The following is a 19,816-nucleotide window of genomic DNA, read 5'->3' on the forward strand; positions in this document are numbered from 1 at the left end:
TGAAAAATATTTTAACTACATCAAATTATTTTAAAAAAAAATTCTTTTTTCGTCACGAAATTAATAATAGGAATACAGTTGTTATGTATAGATTATTTTAAATGGAAAATTAGCTTAATAAATGAAAATCTAATTTATTTACATATATAAATTAGCTTAATAAATGAAAATCTAATACAGTTTGAGCACTTTAGAGGGAAAACTTTAGAGAAGTTGTATTTTCTTAGTATATAAGAGGATTTATATTTTTTAAATTTGCACCTTATTAATATTTATCAGTTCACTCCATTGTATTTTGATATGAAACAAAAAATTGAAATGGAAAACTAATAAAAAAATTTATTTAAGTTGGAATTTATTTTAGTGAATGTTTTTTGTCACGAAGCTAATAGTAAGAAATTAAGAATGTGTCAAGTTATTTTCTACGGTAATAATTATTACATTACTGAAAAATTTAGCAATTTATACTTAATAGTTTAATATCAATTTTATTTTATTTTAATGAAAAAATCATAATTATGAATTTATTTAAAAAATGAGAGTTTATTTATAAGAATATATTCATTGAAAAAATAATAATGTAATGAAAGAAAATTTTATTTATTACCTTATTTAGCTAGATGCTTTTTAGAGGGAAAACTAAGAGAATTTTTATTCTCTTAGTAGTAGGGGGATTGTTGCATTTTACTTGCAGAGGTATATCACTTTATCAGTACAAAATTGAAATCAGTTCCAATACAACATAATTACATCGGTTTATCTTAAAGGCTCTTGTATTCAACAATGTTGTACAATGATTAAAAATCAATGTCTTAATCAGAGGAGAGCACTAGTATGAATCAAACACTGAATCACAATCTCCAGAATACAAGTCAGGGACGAATTACATTATACGGGAGTATATTCTACATATTATGCCTGATAAAATACCGCGACACTACACTCTTATAATGCTCTCTTATATCTATATCATATAATATCAGGTCGCTATAACTTACCTACATTGCTCCATATTTAAGCGATTCCCAACTGAAGGGCCCAAAGATATCGCAAACTTGTGGCGCGCTTTTAAAAAGAAGAGCTGTGCAAACACAAACCACAGCAATCGCCACCAGAGAGATCATAACTGGTCTGAACTTCTGTGGTGCTGACCCGAGTCGGTAATTTGGCATCTGGTCACAAAGTTTGCAGCTTTCACTGATACGGGCCTTCTCGGTGTAGAAACTATCAAATGCTATGGATTTGAGTTTATCTTTTTGAGCTTGGTTCAATTCAAAGCGGGATAGAGACGGAATGTCAACCACCACATGTTTGCCAGACGACTTCTGGTTAATTTTCCTCTGGACGAGATGAAGGTAGCGGTAGTGACCTCTCAAGCTCGCATAATCACATGGGGTCAGTCCTGTGCTGTCCCGTGCATTTTTCCAAGCTTCAATACCAACCTAAACAAGATATGACATATAAGCCAGATGTTTCATGAAACAGTTGCCAGCTCACAGGATGAATCGCGAGAATGCACATGACCGACCCATAGGTCTTTTCTGGTCAATGGTTACTGACCGGGTCAATAGTTATGAGTCAGGTCAATCAATTCATTTCAGTCATGACTAAAGGTATTATTTTAAATTAGTAACTTCGGGTTGGGCCTACACGGATCAGGGCCGTTTTGAATTAGGGACAATCGAACAATTTCTGGTCTGTCAGGTCGAGATATATTGCAATTTTCTTGGTGAAGAAATCGAGTTTCAGGCTCTACATAAGTTATCAAATCAAGTGCATGGAAAAGTGATTAAAAGATTTATTACCTTTCCAGGATCCTCAAGCAACGCTTCCAATACATTCTCTGAGCCAGCGGTACTAGCCGCTATGTGCAGAGGAGTCAACCCGCCAGCTCCCGCCAAATCAGGCCTAAATAACATGCTGCTGGGTGGAACACAATCTGGCTGTTTCTGCTCCATGACTAATGTATTTTCAACCTTGTTTGGCGGGACATATCTTAAAAGAAACTCGACCATCAGCTTGCTATTTCTTCTGACAGCAGTATGCAAGAGAGCAATATCCGCCAGTCCGTCATCAATTGATGCATAAGCTCCGATATCAACTATTCCACTAAAAAGCAAATCCATAAGTTTCTTTAGAACAGCACGCCAGTCGTGATCCATAGAGAACTCAACTAGCCACTTTAACCGTTCAAAAGGGAAGAGAATCAAGGTAAGCTCTTGATGGTTCTCCTTGAACCTCACACTGTTTCTGTGAAGCAGCCAACCCATCTCATGCAAAAAGTCAAGAGCCGGACACTCAACATTTGTGTCACCATCCTCACTACTTCCCATCTCCATTTCTCTTTCCAGCATGCAAATCTCATAACAAACATCAGGCTCGGCAACTATAAATGGGAAAAAGCAACCACTGAGATCAAAATCTTCCACCTGCATCCAATAATTATTGCGATCATTGGCAGATCCATGTTCAACCACACAGGGTCCAGAGACACTAGATAATGACTCCCTCCACTCCAAATTATATAGTCCCAATTTTTTTTATCCATTGCAGAAAAATTATCCCCGTAAATTCTGTAAAATAAAATTGTGAGCTTCCTGTTATACTCCTTGTGAAGGGTAACAGTACTGTCACTTTTATTCACATCACGTTCATCTAAAAAAATGCCACTGTCCTTGTACAGGAACAACCACTGTATTCACTGTGTTGCGTAACAAAAATTCCTCAATTTTAAACTCACTATTCCTTATTCTTTGGCCTCACAAACCCTAACCCCGAACCCTCATCCTTCCCAATATTTCTTCAGAGGCAACTAAAAATCAATTTTTCTCATCTTGAGGTCAAAATTCAACCAAGAATGGAAGAATATCATAGTCAACTCAATGTTTCGACAAATTTCTTACCTAATTTAATGGTCTTATTATTACTATCTGATTTTGCAAGCGCATGCTGTTCAAAAAGTTTAACGCAAGTTTAGATCACTTGAAAAAAAGAAGGGAAGTGGCATTCAACTTTTCGGATTTTGCTCAAGTTGGTTTTCTATTGGGTGAATGGTTTACCGAGAGTTGGAGTCGAATCTGGAGGATATTTGTTCTATCTGTTGATGTTGTCAGTGAGGAGGGAAGTGGATAGGTAAGGATATAATAGGAATCCCACATTTAATATATACAGTCAATGGCAGTAAAGTACTAAAGTATAATGGTAGTAAACTCAGACAAGCACACCCAAAATATAATTTTCGTAGACCGCCAGACTACTATTGCAAAGCAAAACATTCAGTGACACTATTGCACTTGATCTTTACGAACAACATTTTAACGCGCTGAGATAAAAACAAGTTAAAAGACAACAAGGATGGACTACCTCGATAAATCCTCTCCCAGGAACATTTGGTATAGAGCAAGAGAAGCTGAGAGAGTGGTTCTCATCCTCCCTCGTAGGGGTGTCAGTACGCTCCACTAAACGACTACAATCCTCCTGGACCAAATACCTTCCTTCTATAGCACATAATAACCTACGAGTATCGAAATTGAGAGTTAGATGCCACGGGGGCCACTCAAGTTGCCAAGCATGAAACTGAAAGTGAAATTACCAAAGGATGTGGAACAGAACATATCATAAAGAACCTTGTAGACCTAAATGAAAGCATTATTGATTATTGAAGAAGCTCATGAACATGAGTTGAGTACCTGGAAGTGGGCCCAGATAGATTAGAACCCCTGACCACCAGCTGCACTTCCTCGCCAGCAGGAAGTGCAACAGGACTAATGCTTGAAATTCGACTCCTGGGACTTCTTAACGGTAATGGTGCATCCAGAATAAATTGACCTTAATTCATCAGAAGGATTGAATTAATTTTTGTTAAAGGACGGGCATGGTATGTAAATTTGCTTCTTACAAACAGATTTACGTGTTGCAGAAACATTACTTCCCATTATAAAATGCCATGGATGTCACAATGGATAGCTCAAAAAAATCACCTGTAATATACCATTCGTTCCACAACTTTCTTAATACTGCCAATTTCTTTTTAGAAAGTTTAAAGATTGGTGAACAGGTGCATTTGTACATAGTCACTTGGTCAGTACTTCAAAAAAAGAGAATGGCAAGAAATAAAGGAGAAAGGAGAAAAACGATTACGCATCTGATGTATTACCTCAGACCCTTTTAATTATTGAGCATACATGCATTTTTTCCGAGCTTTTAAAGTTTATAGTTATATTTTTATTTTTTGATGTCAAAATACTTGAATTTATATGTGTAGTTTTTGAGCAATATTGTATTTTTTTAGTTTAATGTCTAAATGAACGAGCTCAAAAACTTTTATACTAAAACTCATAATATTTAAAACAAAACTCAAAAACTTTCTTATAAAACTCAAAAAGTACACAATCAGATGTACTAACTCTGATGTATAGTCTATGAACTGAGAAAAAGGATTATACATCGGATGCATTACATCATACTCCATATGTATTTGAGTTTTTGTATATTTTTTTCGAGCTTTATAAAGTTTAAAAGTTCATGTTAGTTTTTTGACGTCAAAACTCAAATTTTTCTGAGCTTATATGTAATGTTTTTGGGTTATATTGTAATTTTTTTAGTTTTATGTTTAAAAGAATGAACTCAAAAACTTTCTAATAAAACTCATAATTTTTAAAACATAACTCAAAAACTTTATCTTAAATGGTAAAAAACTATACCATCTGATGTAGTACATCAGATGTATAGTCCACCTAAAGAAAGGGACCATAAACTACTAAATGGAAAATCCACTGAAATGTCAGATTGCGCTAAGCTAAAAATTAGTAGCATTTTTTGTGTACATTTTCAAATTATGACCGCTGCCTGTTAAGTTACATTCATGATATGCCGATACAGTGATTTTCAGACTATTGCTGCAACTGTGACCATGGTCAACATACATTTTTGCACCAACAGAACAAAGGCAAATTTTGAAGGATAACTAAGAATTGATACCTAATTCTACATGTAAATCAATCCTCCAAAAATATATGGGAGTCAAATGCAAACTACTAACCATCACAAATAAATGCTGCACGTTGCTGTATTCTGGCATAGATCGATCCTGTCTTCCAGAAAGGGTCGTCCGACACATCCAAAAGTCTGCTCAGATTTGAGCTTATGTCGCAGCCAAACTGCATGTACTATCAAAGTGAAAACCATGTCGACTATGAAGATGAAGACAAAATAACCACCCAGTCAAAAAAATCAAACCTCCTCCCATAATGATGTATTTAAGCGAAGATATAATGTCAAAACAATACAACCAGGTCTGATGTATCCCTCAATATCCGTAGGACTGTGAGACAGCCATTCAAGAATCTGAAAAGCATATATTCAAACAAATCAAGAATACGAGCTAAGGAATATGACAGTTGTCACTGAACACTGAATACAGTTATAGCAAGAAAAAGAGAAGGAGAGACTACCTGTGTTCGTAGTACATTGGGCAAGTCATTCGGTTCTTTATCAAACAGCTTAAAAACAATCCGATCAGTGCGGCACTACAGCAAAAAAAAAAGACATGATAAGAAACCAGTGGCTTGTCTATCTCAAAAGCATCCTCTCATATTTACATAGGACAAAACAGCAAAAAGAAATACGTTACTCTGACACTCCACCTCGGCTGCATGTCGCGTGTTCCACACACTGAGGTTGTGACACAGCACAACACTTCGACTTAAATTAAAACATGAACTTCTCCACAAAATAACATGGTCTGACACTTAGAGACGAGTCAAAGTAACAGAGAAGAGAGACGACAATAAGTATGTTTGGGAGAAGTTAGAGCACCTAAAAAGCAAAGAGGATACCTGTATTTCACCGCTGCTGGAACTAGATTGGCCAGAAGTAGTCGCTGAGGTTCCACTGGTTGGAGGTGGACTTGGTAAAGTTTGTTCAGCCCAATATGTTCCACTGACAGAGCCAGTGGCATTAGCCACGTCATCTATACAATCATGCGAGTCATCATTATAGACAGTATTCAAATCGATGCCACCAAGCCCGTGTTTTTCTACAGAAGCCTCTTGCACACTTTCTTTTGCAGGAAGAGTGCCCCCCGTTGCTTGTAAAACTACTGGTTGTGGCCTACATGTAGTTTCCGGCATCTCACTCCGATTCTCCCTCGTTAATGTCCCTGTCTGTGCATAAAGTGTGGTTTGTGATGGTTCTTGATTCCTTGAATGATCCTAAACACCATTTAACAATCATTTTGAGAAAAATATCGAGTGAGAGAACTAAGTTGCGACAAACCCAACAAGATCTGACACCTTTTCTGGAATCCCGTGAAATGTTCCCGCATTAGGTAAACCCTGAGATCCTTGCAATAGCCTAGATGTATTGCTTCCATCAGGTACAGCAGCAAGATTCTGCAAAACCTGAGAAAGGAGATCTTGGTCTTTTGCCTGATTTGAATTATTTGCTGCAATTTGTAGATAATACAAAAATGAATCAATGAAGAAATACTATCAAAACTAGATCGCAAAATAAATTCAGAGCAAACCCCTTCGTTATTTACATTCCAACGGAGCGAAAGACCTACAATCTTTGGTTTTGGAATATGATCACATAAAGCAAAAGGGTTCAGTAAAAGATATGTGCTTTTAACTGTGAGATAGCAGTTGGTCAATGCAAATAGTGAGACAATTTTCTGCCCCACCGGCCACCACCTAGTCAAGGGCAAGAGCCTTTGAGGCAGTGGAGTAATGTAGTTGTTAAAGCAGAGCATTCGTCACTTGCGGACTTCTTGACCATCGACTATTGAAAATTTCATCCAAGCCCTCCCTAAGTATATATAGTGATTGCAGTACAATAACGTAATAAACTACTCCCTCCATTCATTTGGGATTCCATACGTTTTTCATTTTGGTCGATTCATTTGGATTCCATACGTTTCCTTTTTAGGAAATAAACCACCTTAGAAAGACCGGAACACACTTATAACACATAGGTTCCACCACATTTAGGCCAACTCACGCACCAGCACCCTCCACTGCAAGTTGTATTTTTCCATTTATACCCTTGTATTTTTGCTATTTCATAAACTTTGTGTCACTTAGACATTTATGAAATTCACATAATAGAGGGAGTAAGAAACAGTTGATACAACAAATTTCCAGCACAAAATCAGACGACAAAGGTACGCAACAATGGTTGTGCAGTTTATCGCAACTTATTTCTTGATCGACCATGTCTTGTATCGTTCCTGGTTATATATTGTTCCACCACATTTACGCTACTGTGATTAGTGTCTGTTAGCACAATTGTGACTACTGTTGCAAATTGATACCACTATCCACATGGAAGAAACAATACAACACCATCTTCAAACTCAGGTCAGGATCTAAAACTTGAAGCACAACATTTAATTTAAAGAACTTACCGTGCATATTGGACAATACTCTGACCAGAAGATTAAGTATCTGGCCAGCATTAACTCCATCAGTCACTAAGCCAGTATCGGGAATTTCAGGATTGATTTTTCGTCTCCTCTTGTTATGTCCAGCCAATCTTTTTCGACAGCTTCTCTTATCACCATCAAATTCTTCAAGAGCATGGAACCTGCTGCACTGCTGACAAAACCGTTGAACGAAATTGCCCACAACAGCTTCACTGGCCTTTGAGTGCACTTCACAAACCTTATGACGTCTGTTATAATCCCTAGAATTTCTAAGATCAGTTGTACAACCTTCTACTTGGCAAACAGGGTTAGAAGTTCCTCCATTCTTACTTATCTTCCCACTCTTCCCCTTCCCATTATCAACATCTGCCTCTACAATAGGATAAACCTGTTCACCCAACTTCAAGTCGAGAGGCGCAGCTTGATCATTCAAGTCCTCATCCTCATGAACAACAATAATCCGCTTTTTCTTTAGCAATTCCCCATTCCCATTCTCATTAATTGGATTAGTAGTAACTTTGGAACAAGGCAACAAGCTATTAGTTGCATCAGCACTAACTGCAAGCTGAAGCTCCGGCACAAAACCATACGCTCCGGCATTCAAAGGGGTAGCCTGAAAAAGATCACCATCCCATTTCCAATCATTCAAATCCCATTCTAAAGTCCTTTTTCCCACCGCCTTCATCTCCGTCATGGCGTCACCACAGCACCATAAACAATAGTTCCCCTTCTACTATTCCCCCACACAAAACAATATCCAACCACCCAATTAAAAATCAATTCTCACAATCAATTCAACTCCAATTTTTTATGAGATTATTCCACCACTCAAATCCTAACCTCAAACACACAAACCCCAACACAAATTAACTCAACCACTTTCACAAGATACCCTCTGATTAATCAATCAACTTCTAAATTTTTTTCCCAAAATTAATTAATCCATCCAAATAAGAGCTACCCACATGTCAAAATGGGATCAATTACAAATTCATCACCTCAAATCAATCAATTTCAGCAGAAAAAAGAATACCCACCTAACAATTTGCAACAAAAATGAAACTACATCTTTTTAGATCACACAAATTTAATCAAACATAAACATACAAAGAATCAAATAAATAATCTGACCTTAGATTTAGGCATAAACTGCAGTGATAAAATCTTCTAGGGGAGTGCACAACTGACGAGAGAGAGACAAACAACCTAAATTCAGTCAAAAAGTAACAAAAATGCAAACTTTATTATTTCCTTTCCAATTGGGTCGTACTAATTTGTTTCTTTATTCAACTATTCTGAGTGTTTTTGATTATTTTTAATTAATTAATCAATTAATTGATTAATTAAATGAAAAGCATGATGAATGTTAGAGACCACTAACTAAGACTTGAAGAGTGTAGGGCAGAGCAGTACATGGGTTGTTCACACTGGAAAAGTATATAGAGGACATGATTTACAAAAAACAAGAATTGTGCACAAAGTTTGATTACCTGATTCATAGGACTCTTCAACACAAAGTGGACCAAGTAAACTATGGTACCTTCTAACAAAATGTGTCAACATTGCATAGGTCGGAGGATTAGTCCTACCAAATTCAATTGCTGTTTTTGGTCTTTGGGTTCTATACTTTGGTGTTGTAGTATCATCCCAAAGCAAGGTCACATTAATTGGGTCATTAAAAATTTCTCTCTTAATCATACCTTAATAATCTTGGCCTACTTTTACTTTTTTAAGCAGAAGGTGACGACCTAAGTCACCAATCCAATCATTTTTCCACTCCAATATTTGCAATCATTTACCACATTTACTAATTACTATCCCACCAAAACTTCTCTCTTACTTTTACAATTATTTTTTCACTTACTTTTACAATTATTATTTACTATAATTAAGTTATTTTTGTCATTTTAACAAAATAAAAACTACTCAAATATGTTAAGTAAATTAATTTTGGAAAGTGTACATTCAAAAAAAAAAAAATCGAATTAAAATTGACGGTTTTATTTGAAATATTAAATCTAAATGTTACGATATATCGATTCTACTAACGAACGTATTTGAAATATTATTACATATTGGACGATATACTAAATAGACGATATACAAATATACCAAATATATTAACGAACGTATTTGACGATATACTAAATAGACGATTGTTGTAAGCCAATAGAAATGCGACATGTGGAAGGTCACCAACCTTCAACCTCTTCTCAACTCAAGGGCACCAATTGGCCTTGACTAACTCAAGGTCACCAATAACAACATCGATTTAATCGCTAATTACGTCATTTTCATGACTCAACAAGGTCACGACCCGGTTGGTGACCTTGCTTGGGCATGGTCTTAGAACTGGTAAATGGGTCAATCGGATAGAGTATGTGTTAGATTAATTTTAGGTCGGTAGACTTGGGGATGGGTCAGATCGGGTTATTTTTGGGTCAACTATTATCAAATTATTTGTAAATAATAATCACTTTGCATTTAGGGTCGGGTTTATATTGGAGCGAGTCTATTCGAGTTCAATCGGGTTCGGATCTTGAGTTCGGGTCTCAAGTCAAATTTGTCGGATATAGTTGTTAGATACTCTACTTCCTAGTTCCTACAACTCAGATTTGCAAATTCTTGTATATGACGGTTTTAGATCCGTGTTATTGAAAATAAATTAGTACGTATTATTTTTTATTCTAGTAGCTAAACTAAAATAACTCTCATCAACTTAAATATTCTCACGAAGACCTGGCTAGACCGCATATTGGTCTGGACCGGACCGTGATTTATTTAGTCTAGTCCACGGTCTAGCAATTTAGTTTAATTCGGTTTTTGGCTCGATTATGGATAAATCAGAATGGACCGTTAACAGGCCCACAGACTAAACTACTTTCCAATCTATATATCTATATATATATATAAAAGAGAGTTTTTTCGAGCGATCTGAGAGCGTCCACATCATCAAATATCAATTTAGGAAAGTATAATTTTTGATGTAAAAAATAAAGTGGAAAATCTTTTAATTATTATAATATGTATATTTCCTAAATTATATTTAAGTGATAATTCCAATTTTTATATCAAACTTTTACATTTTATTTGGCAAAAAAATATCATTAAAAAAAGTATGAAAATAATATAATTAGCTTTGTGTTAAAAAATGTTATCATTAGAGTATAAATTTCATATTATTTGCACATATTAAAGATGGTGTACTTCTTAATACGTAAAATTGTGTACTTTTTAGTATGTTTTGTCCCACATTGGAAAATAAGTAGGTGTGGTGAATATACTACATATAAATAGTAAAATTGTCCCACATCGAAAGATTAGTATAAGGTGATGTGATCCTATGATTATAAATAGGATGCATATTTGGAACTTATGTATCCACCCAAAATTTTTTGAGTCTCATAAATATTGTTTTAAAGAGCTCTTAAGATTTTCTATCATTATCTACGATATGATATAAAAAAAAAATATAGTGGAAATCGTTGGGAACTACCCGGGAAAGAGTTAAGAACATGAACAAGAAAATCAAAAAATAACTAAAGGTTTTACTAATGGTAGTCTCCTGACACAATACAAAACTAAAGATTTTACTAATGGTTGTCTTATTAATGCAGTAATAGAGCGTTAATGAGTCGTTATATGTACGATGTAGAGATCCATATCTAATGATCGAGACTAAGTGGTTTTACCTTCAAAGAAAAATAATAAGTATACAATAGTGGTTTTTTAAGAAGAGACATGTATTTCTTGGTATGTTATATCTTTCACATTGAAAAATAATGTAGGCATTATGAACATACTACGTCTAAATAATTTAATTATGTATCTCATATTGAAATAATAGTATACGGTAGGGTGGTTCTATAAATATAAATAGAAGACATTCTTGAAACTTAGGTATTAATCCAAAATTTTTTGATATAAAAGATATTGACTTTTTAATATGTTATATGTCCCACATTGAAAAATAATGTAGGTGTTGTGAATATATTATGTATAAATAATAGAAATGTCCTATATATATACATTTTCTATATTATATTAAAGTGATGTTTATAATTTTGATATAAAAACTTTATATTTTATTTGAAAAAAAAGTATCATATGAAAATTATATAATTAGATTGTGACAAAAAAATGTTATCATTAGAGTGTATATTGTATTCTATTGTATTGTCTCATTATTAAATCGGGTTGATGTCAAAGTAGGTGCAAAAAAAAAATGGTGTACTTAGTATGTTATTTGTCCTACATTGAAAAGTAACGTAAGTGTGGTGAATATACTATGTATATATAAATATTAGAATTGTCCCACATCGGAAGATTACCATAAGGCATGGTGATCTTATGATTATAAATAGAAGTCATAACCCAAAATCTTTTGATTCCCTTAAGTATTGTCAGAGATAACTCTTAAAAGAGTTTATATTACTGTCTCTACAATAATGATTTCTAACCTAAGTTAATGTTTGGAAAATCTTTTAGTTATTATAATATATACTATGTATTTCTTATTTTATATTCAAGCGATGTTTCTAATTTCTATATAAATACTTTTAAATTTCATTTGACAAAATAATGTCGGTAAAAAAATTATGAAAATAATATTATTAGATTCATGGTAAGAAATGCTATCATTAGAGTATATATAGATTTCATATAATTTGCACATATTAAAGATGGTGTATTTCATAGTATGTTATATCTCCCACATTGAAAAATAATATAGGTGTGATAAATATACTACATATAAAAAATAGAATTTTCCCACATCGAAATATAGCATAAGATGGGTGATTCTATGAGCATCCTTGGAACTTAGGCATCAACCCAAAATCTTTTGAGTCGCTTAAGTATTGTCTTGGAGAGCTCTTAAAAGTTTATATCATTATATTTTCTACCTATAGATTTTATATGTCCCATATTGAAAAATAATGTAGGTGTGGTAAATATACTATGTTTAAATAATATAATTAGAATTGTGTTAAAAAATATTCTATCATTAGAGTATAGGTTCTTATCATTTGCACATATTTTAATTATGATAAAAAAAATAGAAAAAAAACGTCCATGGTAGCATGTGTAATCTATCAAAGTTCAAGGTTACCATGAGAAATTTCCAATATTATAATGCTATAGTTAATTAAATTTGCATTTAAAAGAGAGATATCCGTACCAATAAAACAATAATGGGGGTATTATTTTTTAATTGTTATTTTATTGCCACGCCATCAAACTTAACGTCCATTTAACAACCTTTAGATTAGGGGGTACCATGGGCAAAAAAATGGAACCTCAAGGGTACCATAGGCAGATTTTTAAAAGTAGAGGTAACATGGAAAATCTAACAAAAGTAAGGGGTACCACGGAAAATTTTCGTATCTCAATTATGTTAAATTTTTTTTGAAGAAAAACAACGGTACAAATATTAATGGAGAGTATTTGATCATATTATTAAATTTAAATATAACTATTAGATATAATGAGTACCAATTGTCTGTATTCGGTATTCGAGATCTGGTTGGATGTCGAACTAAGTGCAAAAAACATGGTGTAATTCTGAGTATGTTATTTGTCCCACATTGAAAAATAATGCAGGTTTGATAAATATATATTACGTATAAATATTAGAATTGTCCCACATCAGAAAAAAAAAATCCAATTTTTGTGAATATATTACTTATAAATAGTAGAATTGTCTCACATCGAAAGATTAGTATAAGGTGGAGTGATTATATGATTATAAATAAGTGTTAACCCACGTATATATTAAACTTTTATTTTTTTTGAAAGAGATATTTTAATAATATGTAAACAAATCATTAGACATATAATGTAAACATTAAACGCTTATAACGTTTTTTTTTTTTTTTTGCTTTATAAATAAGCTAATTACCCCGTTGCAACGCACGGGTATTCAAACTAGTATATATTATAACTAGATTTAATGCCCGTGCGATGCACGAACCACTTGTAAAATTTTGTCTCTTGAATCAACATTGAATGACAAGTTATAAAATAACCACTATAAATGTCAAATCCCACCTATAAAGAGGTTCGATGCGAACTCCAACTTCAAATTGACTAATTTACTCATCCTAATAACTTTTTAACTCGCTAAAAGTACTCGAATAGTTTTTTGTGTTGATCAAAAGTATCCCCTACTATCACATGATAGGTAAATTAACATTGACCAATAACTGCTAAACATTAGACAAATTAATATATTGCTAAGCATTAAAAAAAGGGTTATGATAAATACAACCCAGTGTGGGTTGTATTTAAGCAACTAAAAGAGGAAATAAATAGTTAATATATGCATTAATTGCATTGATTTATGTGTAATTTACTCTCTAATTCCTAAATTAATTCCAAATATAGAAGGGTATTAAATGCTTAAATACAACCCAGTGAGTTGTATTTATCATTTCCCTTAAAAAAATCAAGGGAAATTCCCACTTGTACCCCTCTGATATTTACTAATCTCACTTGTACCCTTTCTTTTAAAAAAACCTCAATTGTACCCTCCAACTTTCTAGTTATTCTCACCTATACCCTTTAAGTATAGTAAATGATGAATGTTGAGGATAAAGTGGGGAAGAAGGGAAAAAGATGAATGTTGAAGATGAATTGGAGTCATATAAAATGAATTGGAGGGAAAAACGATGTTTGTTGAAGAGAAAACAAATATTTCAATTAGGATATGCTTCTTCATATCGTTTACGAAGCCTTTAACATCTTACTTGACGCCTTGGCGGTACTTAACACTTCTTCCCCACTTCATAATGACAAGCGAGAATTCATTTCACAAGTGCTTAGTATTATGAACTTATGGTCACGATTTCTATGTAACTAGGATGTTGGAGTGTGGATTTACTTAAAAGTAGGGGTACAAGTGAAATTAACTTATACTTGAAGGGTATAAGTGAGAATAACTAGGAAATTGTAGGTTATAAGTGGGCTTTAATGAAAAGAAGGGGTACAAGTGGGATTAGTCCATATCAGAGGGGTACAAGTGGGAATTTCCCAAAAATCAATCATACTATATTAAATAATCTAATAATTAATAGGTAGATCATCATCTTCGAACATATTGTATCAACACCCTCTTCTCCCACCACACTTTTAAAATTAACATTGATAATTTACAACAACAATTAATGTAAGTTAATTGTTAAGCAAGAATAGTGGATAAATTATCAGTAGAAATTATGATGTTAGTGACAAAAAAATCTAATTTTAAAATTTTTTTCTAAATTAATCAAATATATAGTACCGAATGAACTGCGTTTAGATCAAGTCTAATTGTACACCATAATCAAAGTAACTAAAAACGTGTAAATAGTATTCCAAGTCACATCGTAAGAATCTCACTTCAAAATTTACTGTTCTAATGACTTTTGTAGTTCTAATTGGTAATTAGGTATAGAAGACAATTGCCAGGGGTTTACTACAAAGTTTATGTTATGTAATTGAGTTTAAGGCTGGGAGATAGTAAATAAGACAGGAGATAGAAATAAAAAGGGTTAAAATTGGATAGTTCACGTCATAATTTGGGCGATATTAATAAAATATGGGCGACAAAAAGTAGCACCCTAAATAAATATTGAGAATTAAGGAGTCCATAAAATTATAACTTTCTTCAGCGTATCATTAGATTTTGATCTAGTAATATTGGTTGTTGATAGTTACCTTTTATTTGTGTACGGTAAAGAACATGAAAACACCCAATTATTCCATAATCAACATAATTCTGTTGCAAAAGAAAAATAAACAAATTAAGATCAACTAGTATGGGTGCCCGGTTTCGCCCGGGCTACCTCTACTTACCATTAATTTTTTTTCATTAAATAAAATTACTTAAAGTTGCATAACCCATAAATTTATCATTAATATATTTTTCTATGATATATCCTAAAATTACGATGAAATAAATTTTGACACAAATTCACTACTCCCGCTATTAATATTTTATTCTTATTAATGAAATAATAGTAATAACATTTCACTACTTGCCCGTAATTATTGTTACTTTCACTACTCCCGCCGTAATTATTGTTACTGTCACTACTGCCGCATTAATATGGTAATTTCACTACTCCCGCCGTAATTATTCTTGTTACCTACACTATTGTCGCATTAATATTGATTATTTTACTACTCCTGTTGTTGTTTCTACCACTTTCACTAATGTCGCGCTGATAATATTGTTACTTTTAGTATTCAAATGAGTGATTACTATCATATTACTGACGAAATTACTTTTACTACTTAGGCATGCAATTTTAAGAGGTTATAGATTTATATAAATATATTACATATATGCATTAAATCAAATCGAAAGAATTATGCAATATTATATATTATGGAATCTAACTTGAATTATTTATAACCTACTTATATTATATTTTTTTATGTTAAATAATTAATACATCTAATAAACTATAAAGTTTAATAAAATTGCATAAATTTTATATTAATATATAATTTTATGATGATAATAATTAATAACATAAGTGTGCATGTTTATACTAATTAATTATTTTATTTTAAGGAAATTGACCATCTTCTAGTCTTCTATAAATATTTAGGAAAATTACCAAGCATCTTATTTCTTTTAGTCTCCTTAAAATTGACCATCTTAATTAATTATTTTATTTTAAGGAAATTTACCATATTAATTAATTATTTTATTTTAAGGAAATTGACCGTGTTTTAGTCTCTTAAAAATGTTTAGGAAAATTATCAAGCTTCTATATAATTTAATTTTAACCCAAACTATATAATATTTGCATTGAGATCCCTTAATCGGGTCTATCACACGGTGCTAGTGATTTAAAACTATATAGTATAATTAATTTGTATAACTTTCTTTAATTACATTGAAGTCCCTTGGTTTCTGGATTTAATATATAGTATTGATTTTACGATAAGATAAAAGAAACAAATAGATTAATATTAATACTATACTATTATAGTAAGTTTTACAATTAAAACAACAAACAATAACAAATTCTCCTATAAAACTCTAAAAAAACAAACGTGATAATAATATCTAACATCACAAAAAAAAAAAAACGTGTAATTAAGGAACATTGAATGAGAAAGACTAATCATTATAGACTATTTATAATAGTTGTTATGCAAGAATTTAACGTGTAATAGGAATTTGCAAGTGTTTAAGATCAAATTTACTTTGACTTAATTATCTTATCAGATTAAATATTATCTCTTGTTTTAATTATTAGTTAATTATTAATTACTCCACATTATATATTTTAATCAAAATCATGTTCGGATAGTATACTGCTAATCTAATTTAATCCCTTCCTATAATTTAATCCATTCCTATAATTATTAGTTAATTATTAGTTAGGCTCTGTTCTTTTGGACTGAAACTTATAGGATCTCGAATCGAATCGAACTTATAAGATCTCGAATCGAATCGAATCGAACTTATAGGATCGAATCGAACTTATAGGATCGAACTTAATCGAACTTATAGGATCGAACTTAATCGAACTTATAAGATCTCGAACTAAACTTATAGGATCTCGAATCGAATCGAACTTAACTTATAAGATCTCGAATCGAACTTAAATTAAGTGAGTATAGGATCTCGAATCGAACTTATAGGATCGAATCGAATCGATCGAACTTATAGGATCTCGAATCGAACTTATAGAATCGAATCGAATCGAAATTATAGGATCTCGAATCGAACTTATATGATCTGAACTGAACTTATAGGATCTGAACTGAACTTATAGGATCTGAAGTTAACTTAAATTAAGTGACTTAAAGTCCAAAAGAACAGGGCCTTAGTATGTGTTTCCAGAGAATACTACAATTCCTGGAAGACTCTTTAATTTATAATAGGTTACTTCAAATAGGACTTGCTAGCCAGACTTACGTTGAAGTTAGCTGTTTGGTAGTTGATGGGGCATATTCTGCACCGCTGACCAAGTCAACATATTGAGCAAGGTCAAGGATATCCACAACAGTCTAGCCGATGCAACCCATCGGCCTGTCAACTGGGGTCTCGGCTTTGTCAACCGGCCGGTAGGGACACATATCCGCGTACTCATATCCAAGACCCTCGGCCGGCCTGCCATGGGTCCATCGGCCGAGGGTAGAACGGTCTTTCCACCTGCTAGCCACTTGGCCACTACGTGACAAAAGGTGAAAGTCTATAAATACTCCTCAACCTTCATTGAGGAGAGGATCCATAAATTAACCTAAGAATCACTATTCATCTGGTAATATATTCCTTATCTCTCTATAATACATCCTTAGCCAAGTAATAACAACTTATCCCTCTAAGTTTACTGACTTGAGCGTCGGAGTGAGTACGTTTGGCACAAAGTCAAGCCCTCAGTTCGTTCATTGTTGCAGGAGAGGCCGAGAGGAACGATAGAGACGAGGGATCCAGCCCAAGACATCATTCTACAAGCCACGGGTGGTAACAATACTTGCTCTGGAATTACACCCGGAACAATTGGAGCCGTCTGTGGGGAATGACACTAGAAGCTAGTCACATTCATTCCCAAACAAAAATATACACACAAAAAACCCACCCCAAAAGCCAAGAAGATGTCGAAACAACAAGAGGCATTCGTGACTGACGAAACCGAATTCTACCAAGATGATACCGTCCACAAATCTGGAGTTGTGCAACCCTCCGCCGGTCAAGTGATTCAACCGGAGTACGGGATGCCAATAATACCAGACACTCCGCTGCCCGCCGACCAGGTCACCATCATGGGGCATGTGGTTGACGCAGCAAAACTGAAGATGCTCCTGGACCTAATTGGGAGTACGCCGGCTCACACTGTCACGCCGACAAGAGCGGCGGAAACCGTCCAGGAGGCCAGGGCCCAAAACGTGACCCCAAGAAACTTGAACGGAGCATTAGGAGAAGCTGACCCTGTCAAGACACCGGGGGAGCCCAAAGTGGTCGTGGTAGACCTAAGTCCTTCTCGCACTCGTGAGAAGACTGCGTCGCCGCGGCACGAACGAGGCACACCCCGGAGGAGCGAAAGAAGCCCAACTCGTCAGAGTTGGAGAAGAAGCCCGACTCACCAGAGTCGGAGGAGAAGTCCTTCTCGCTATGAGGAGAGAAGCCGAACTAGGAATGCGAGGAGCCGATCGCCGCGTGTCGTCCGACATGTGGTCGACAGACCCCCCTCGGCGCCACGTCCTAGATACCCCGGTCCGACTAAGCCGGAAGTTACCACCTATAGCATACAAAGGGGAAGGTGACCCGACCGACCACGTCGAGGCTTACGAGTCTCACATGTCAGTATGGGAGCAACCCGATGAGGTTTGGTGCCGAATCTTCCCAACGACACTGCATGGGATGGCACAGAGTTGGTACAAGGGGCTACCCGACGGGTCGGATATCTTTATTACGCCGACCTAAAGGACGCATTCCTAGCCCAGTATTCCTGCAACAAGAGGAGGGCCGTGGAGACATCGGACCTCCTGACCATCAGACAGGAGGGAGGCGAGTCCCTCCGAAGTTATGTGAAGAGGTTCGACGCCAAGGTTCAACAAATTCGCGAGCTGAACAGCGAACTAGCAGCCTTCGCGCTGATGAAAGGCCTCCCAAGGGGAGACCTAAAAAACGAGCTCATCAAAAGCGGCGGCCTGACCTTGGACGCCGCCAGGAAATTGGCTGATCAAGCCATTAAAGTGGAGGACTATCACAAAACCCGGGTAGGCCCTAGCGAGGCCAAACCCTCGAAAAAGAAGAGCGCCGGGAGGACAACCCGGATGAAGGGCGCCGTGACAATAATCGGTCACGGTCGGCGAAAAGACACCGTGACAATAATAGGTCACGGTCGATAAATCTGCCAGAAACAGGACTCGACGGGCGCCGGGTGGAGTTCGGGATCGTACCACCAGAGGCGGTATAATGATAAAACCCCCCTCGTCGTATCGGCCGCCGAGGTCTTCGCCCGAGCAAAACGAGGGCCGGAAGTGGGAAAGGCCCCAAGCCGAAGGGAGACGGTGACACGAGCCGATCGTGAGTACCACGGCCACACCGGTCACCTTATCGACAACCGCCGCATCCGAAGAATGCCATTGAAGAACCGATCCGGAAGGGGAGCCTCGGCAAGTACGTTGCCAAAGGCCAAAAGACCGACGCGGCGGTTCGGATAAGAAATCCGTCTTGAACGGATAGGAGTGATCCATGTTGTCATCGGGGCAACGAGAACGGAGGGTCCGCCCATGGGCACAAACGGCACCTGAACGAGCTATATCAGGCCATCAACTTTGTGCCCAACACAGCGATCCCCGCTTCCAACATCCCCGATATGACTATTGGAAGGAAGGACTACGAAGAAGTCATCGCTCCTCACAGCGACCCACTTGTAGTCAATTTGG

General features: G+C 35.2%; 1 protein-coding gene across 6 annotated transcripts; it reads right to left on the reverse strand.

Annotated features, from left to right (window-relative positions):
• Nucleotides 1-755: 755 nt before the first annotated feature.
• On the reverse strand, nucleotides 756-9,010 carry LOC141642456 (squamosa promoter-binding-like protein 1). 6 transcript variants are annotated; one of them, XM_074451265.1, is made up of 12 exons: nucleotides 8,914-9,010; nucleotides 8,555-8,606; nucleotides 7,406-8,460; nucleotides 6,294-6,445; nucleotides 5,838-6,212; nucleotides 5,454-5,528; nucleotides 5,239-5,346; nucleotides 5,042-5,159; nucleotides 3,690-3,828; nucleotides 3,364-3,514; nucleotides 1,806-2,429; nucleotides 756-1,442 (listed from the first exon to the last, which is right to left on the reverse strand). In XM_074451265.1, exons 3-12 carry the CDS (start codon nucleotides 8,115-8,117, stop codon nucleotides 999-1,001), a joined length of 2,898 nt encoding a protein of 965 aa, XP_074307366.1. In that variant the 5' UTR covers nucleotides 8,118-8,460; nucleotides 8,555-8,606; nucleotides 8,914-9,010; the 3' UTR covers nucleotides 756-998. The 6 variants fall into 6 exon arrangements, with proteins under 6 accessions (XP_074307366.1, XP_074307364.1, XP_074307365.1 ...); XM_074451263.1 differs by having other exon boundaries at nucleotides 8,555-8,629; nucleotides 8,914-8,966; XM_074451264.1 differs by having other exon boundaries at nucleotides 8,555-8,629; nucleotides 8,837-8,922.
• Nucleotides 9,011-19,816: the final 10,806 nt, after the last annotated feature.

This window comes from Silene latifolia, chromosome 2 (genome assembly GCF_048544455.1).
Source record: "Silene latifolia isolate original U9 population chromosome 2, ASM4854445v1, whole genome shotgun sequence".
NCBI classification, from domain to species: domain Eukaryota; kingdom Viridiplantae; phylum Streptophyta; class Magnoliopsida; order Caryophyllales; family Caryophyllaceae; genus Silene; species Silene latifolia.

Coding starts and splice junctions, on each gene's coding strand:
- LOC141642456 (XM_074451265.1), bottom strand. CDS start 8,117: ATGACGGAGATGAAGGCGGTGGGAAAAAGGACTTTAGAATGGGATTTG. Junction 6,446..7,405: donor AGTATTGTCCAATATGCACG/GTAAGTTCTTTA, acceptor TACAAATTGCAG/CAAATAATTCAAATCAGGCA. Junction 5,347..5,453: donor CCAATGTACTACGAACACAG/GTAGTCTCTCCT, acceptor TATGCTTTTCAG/ATTCTTGAATGGCTGTCTCA.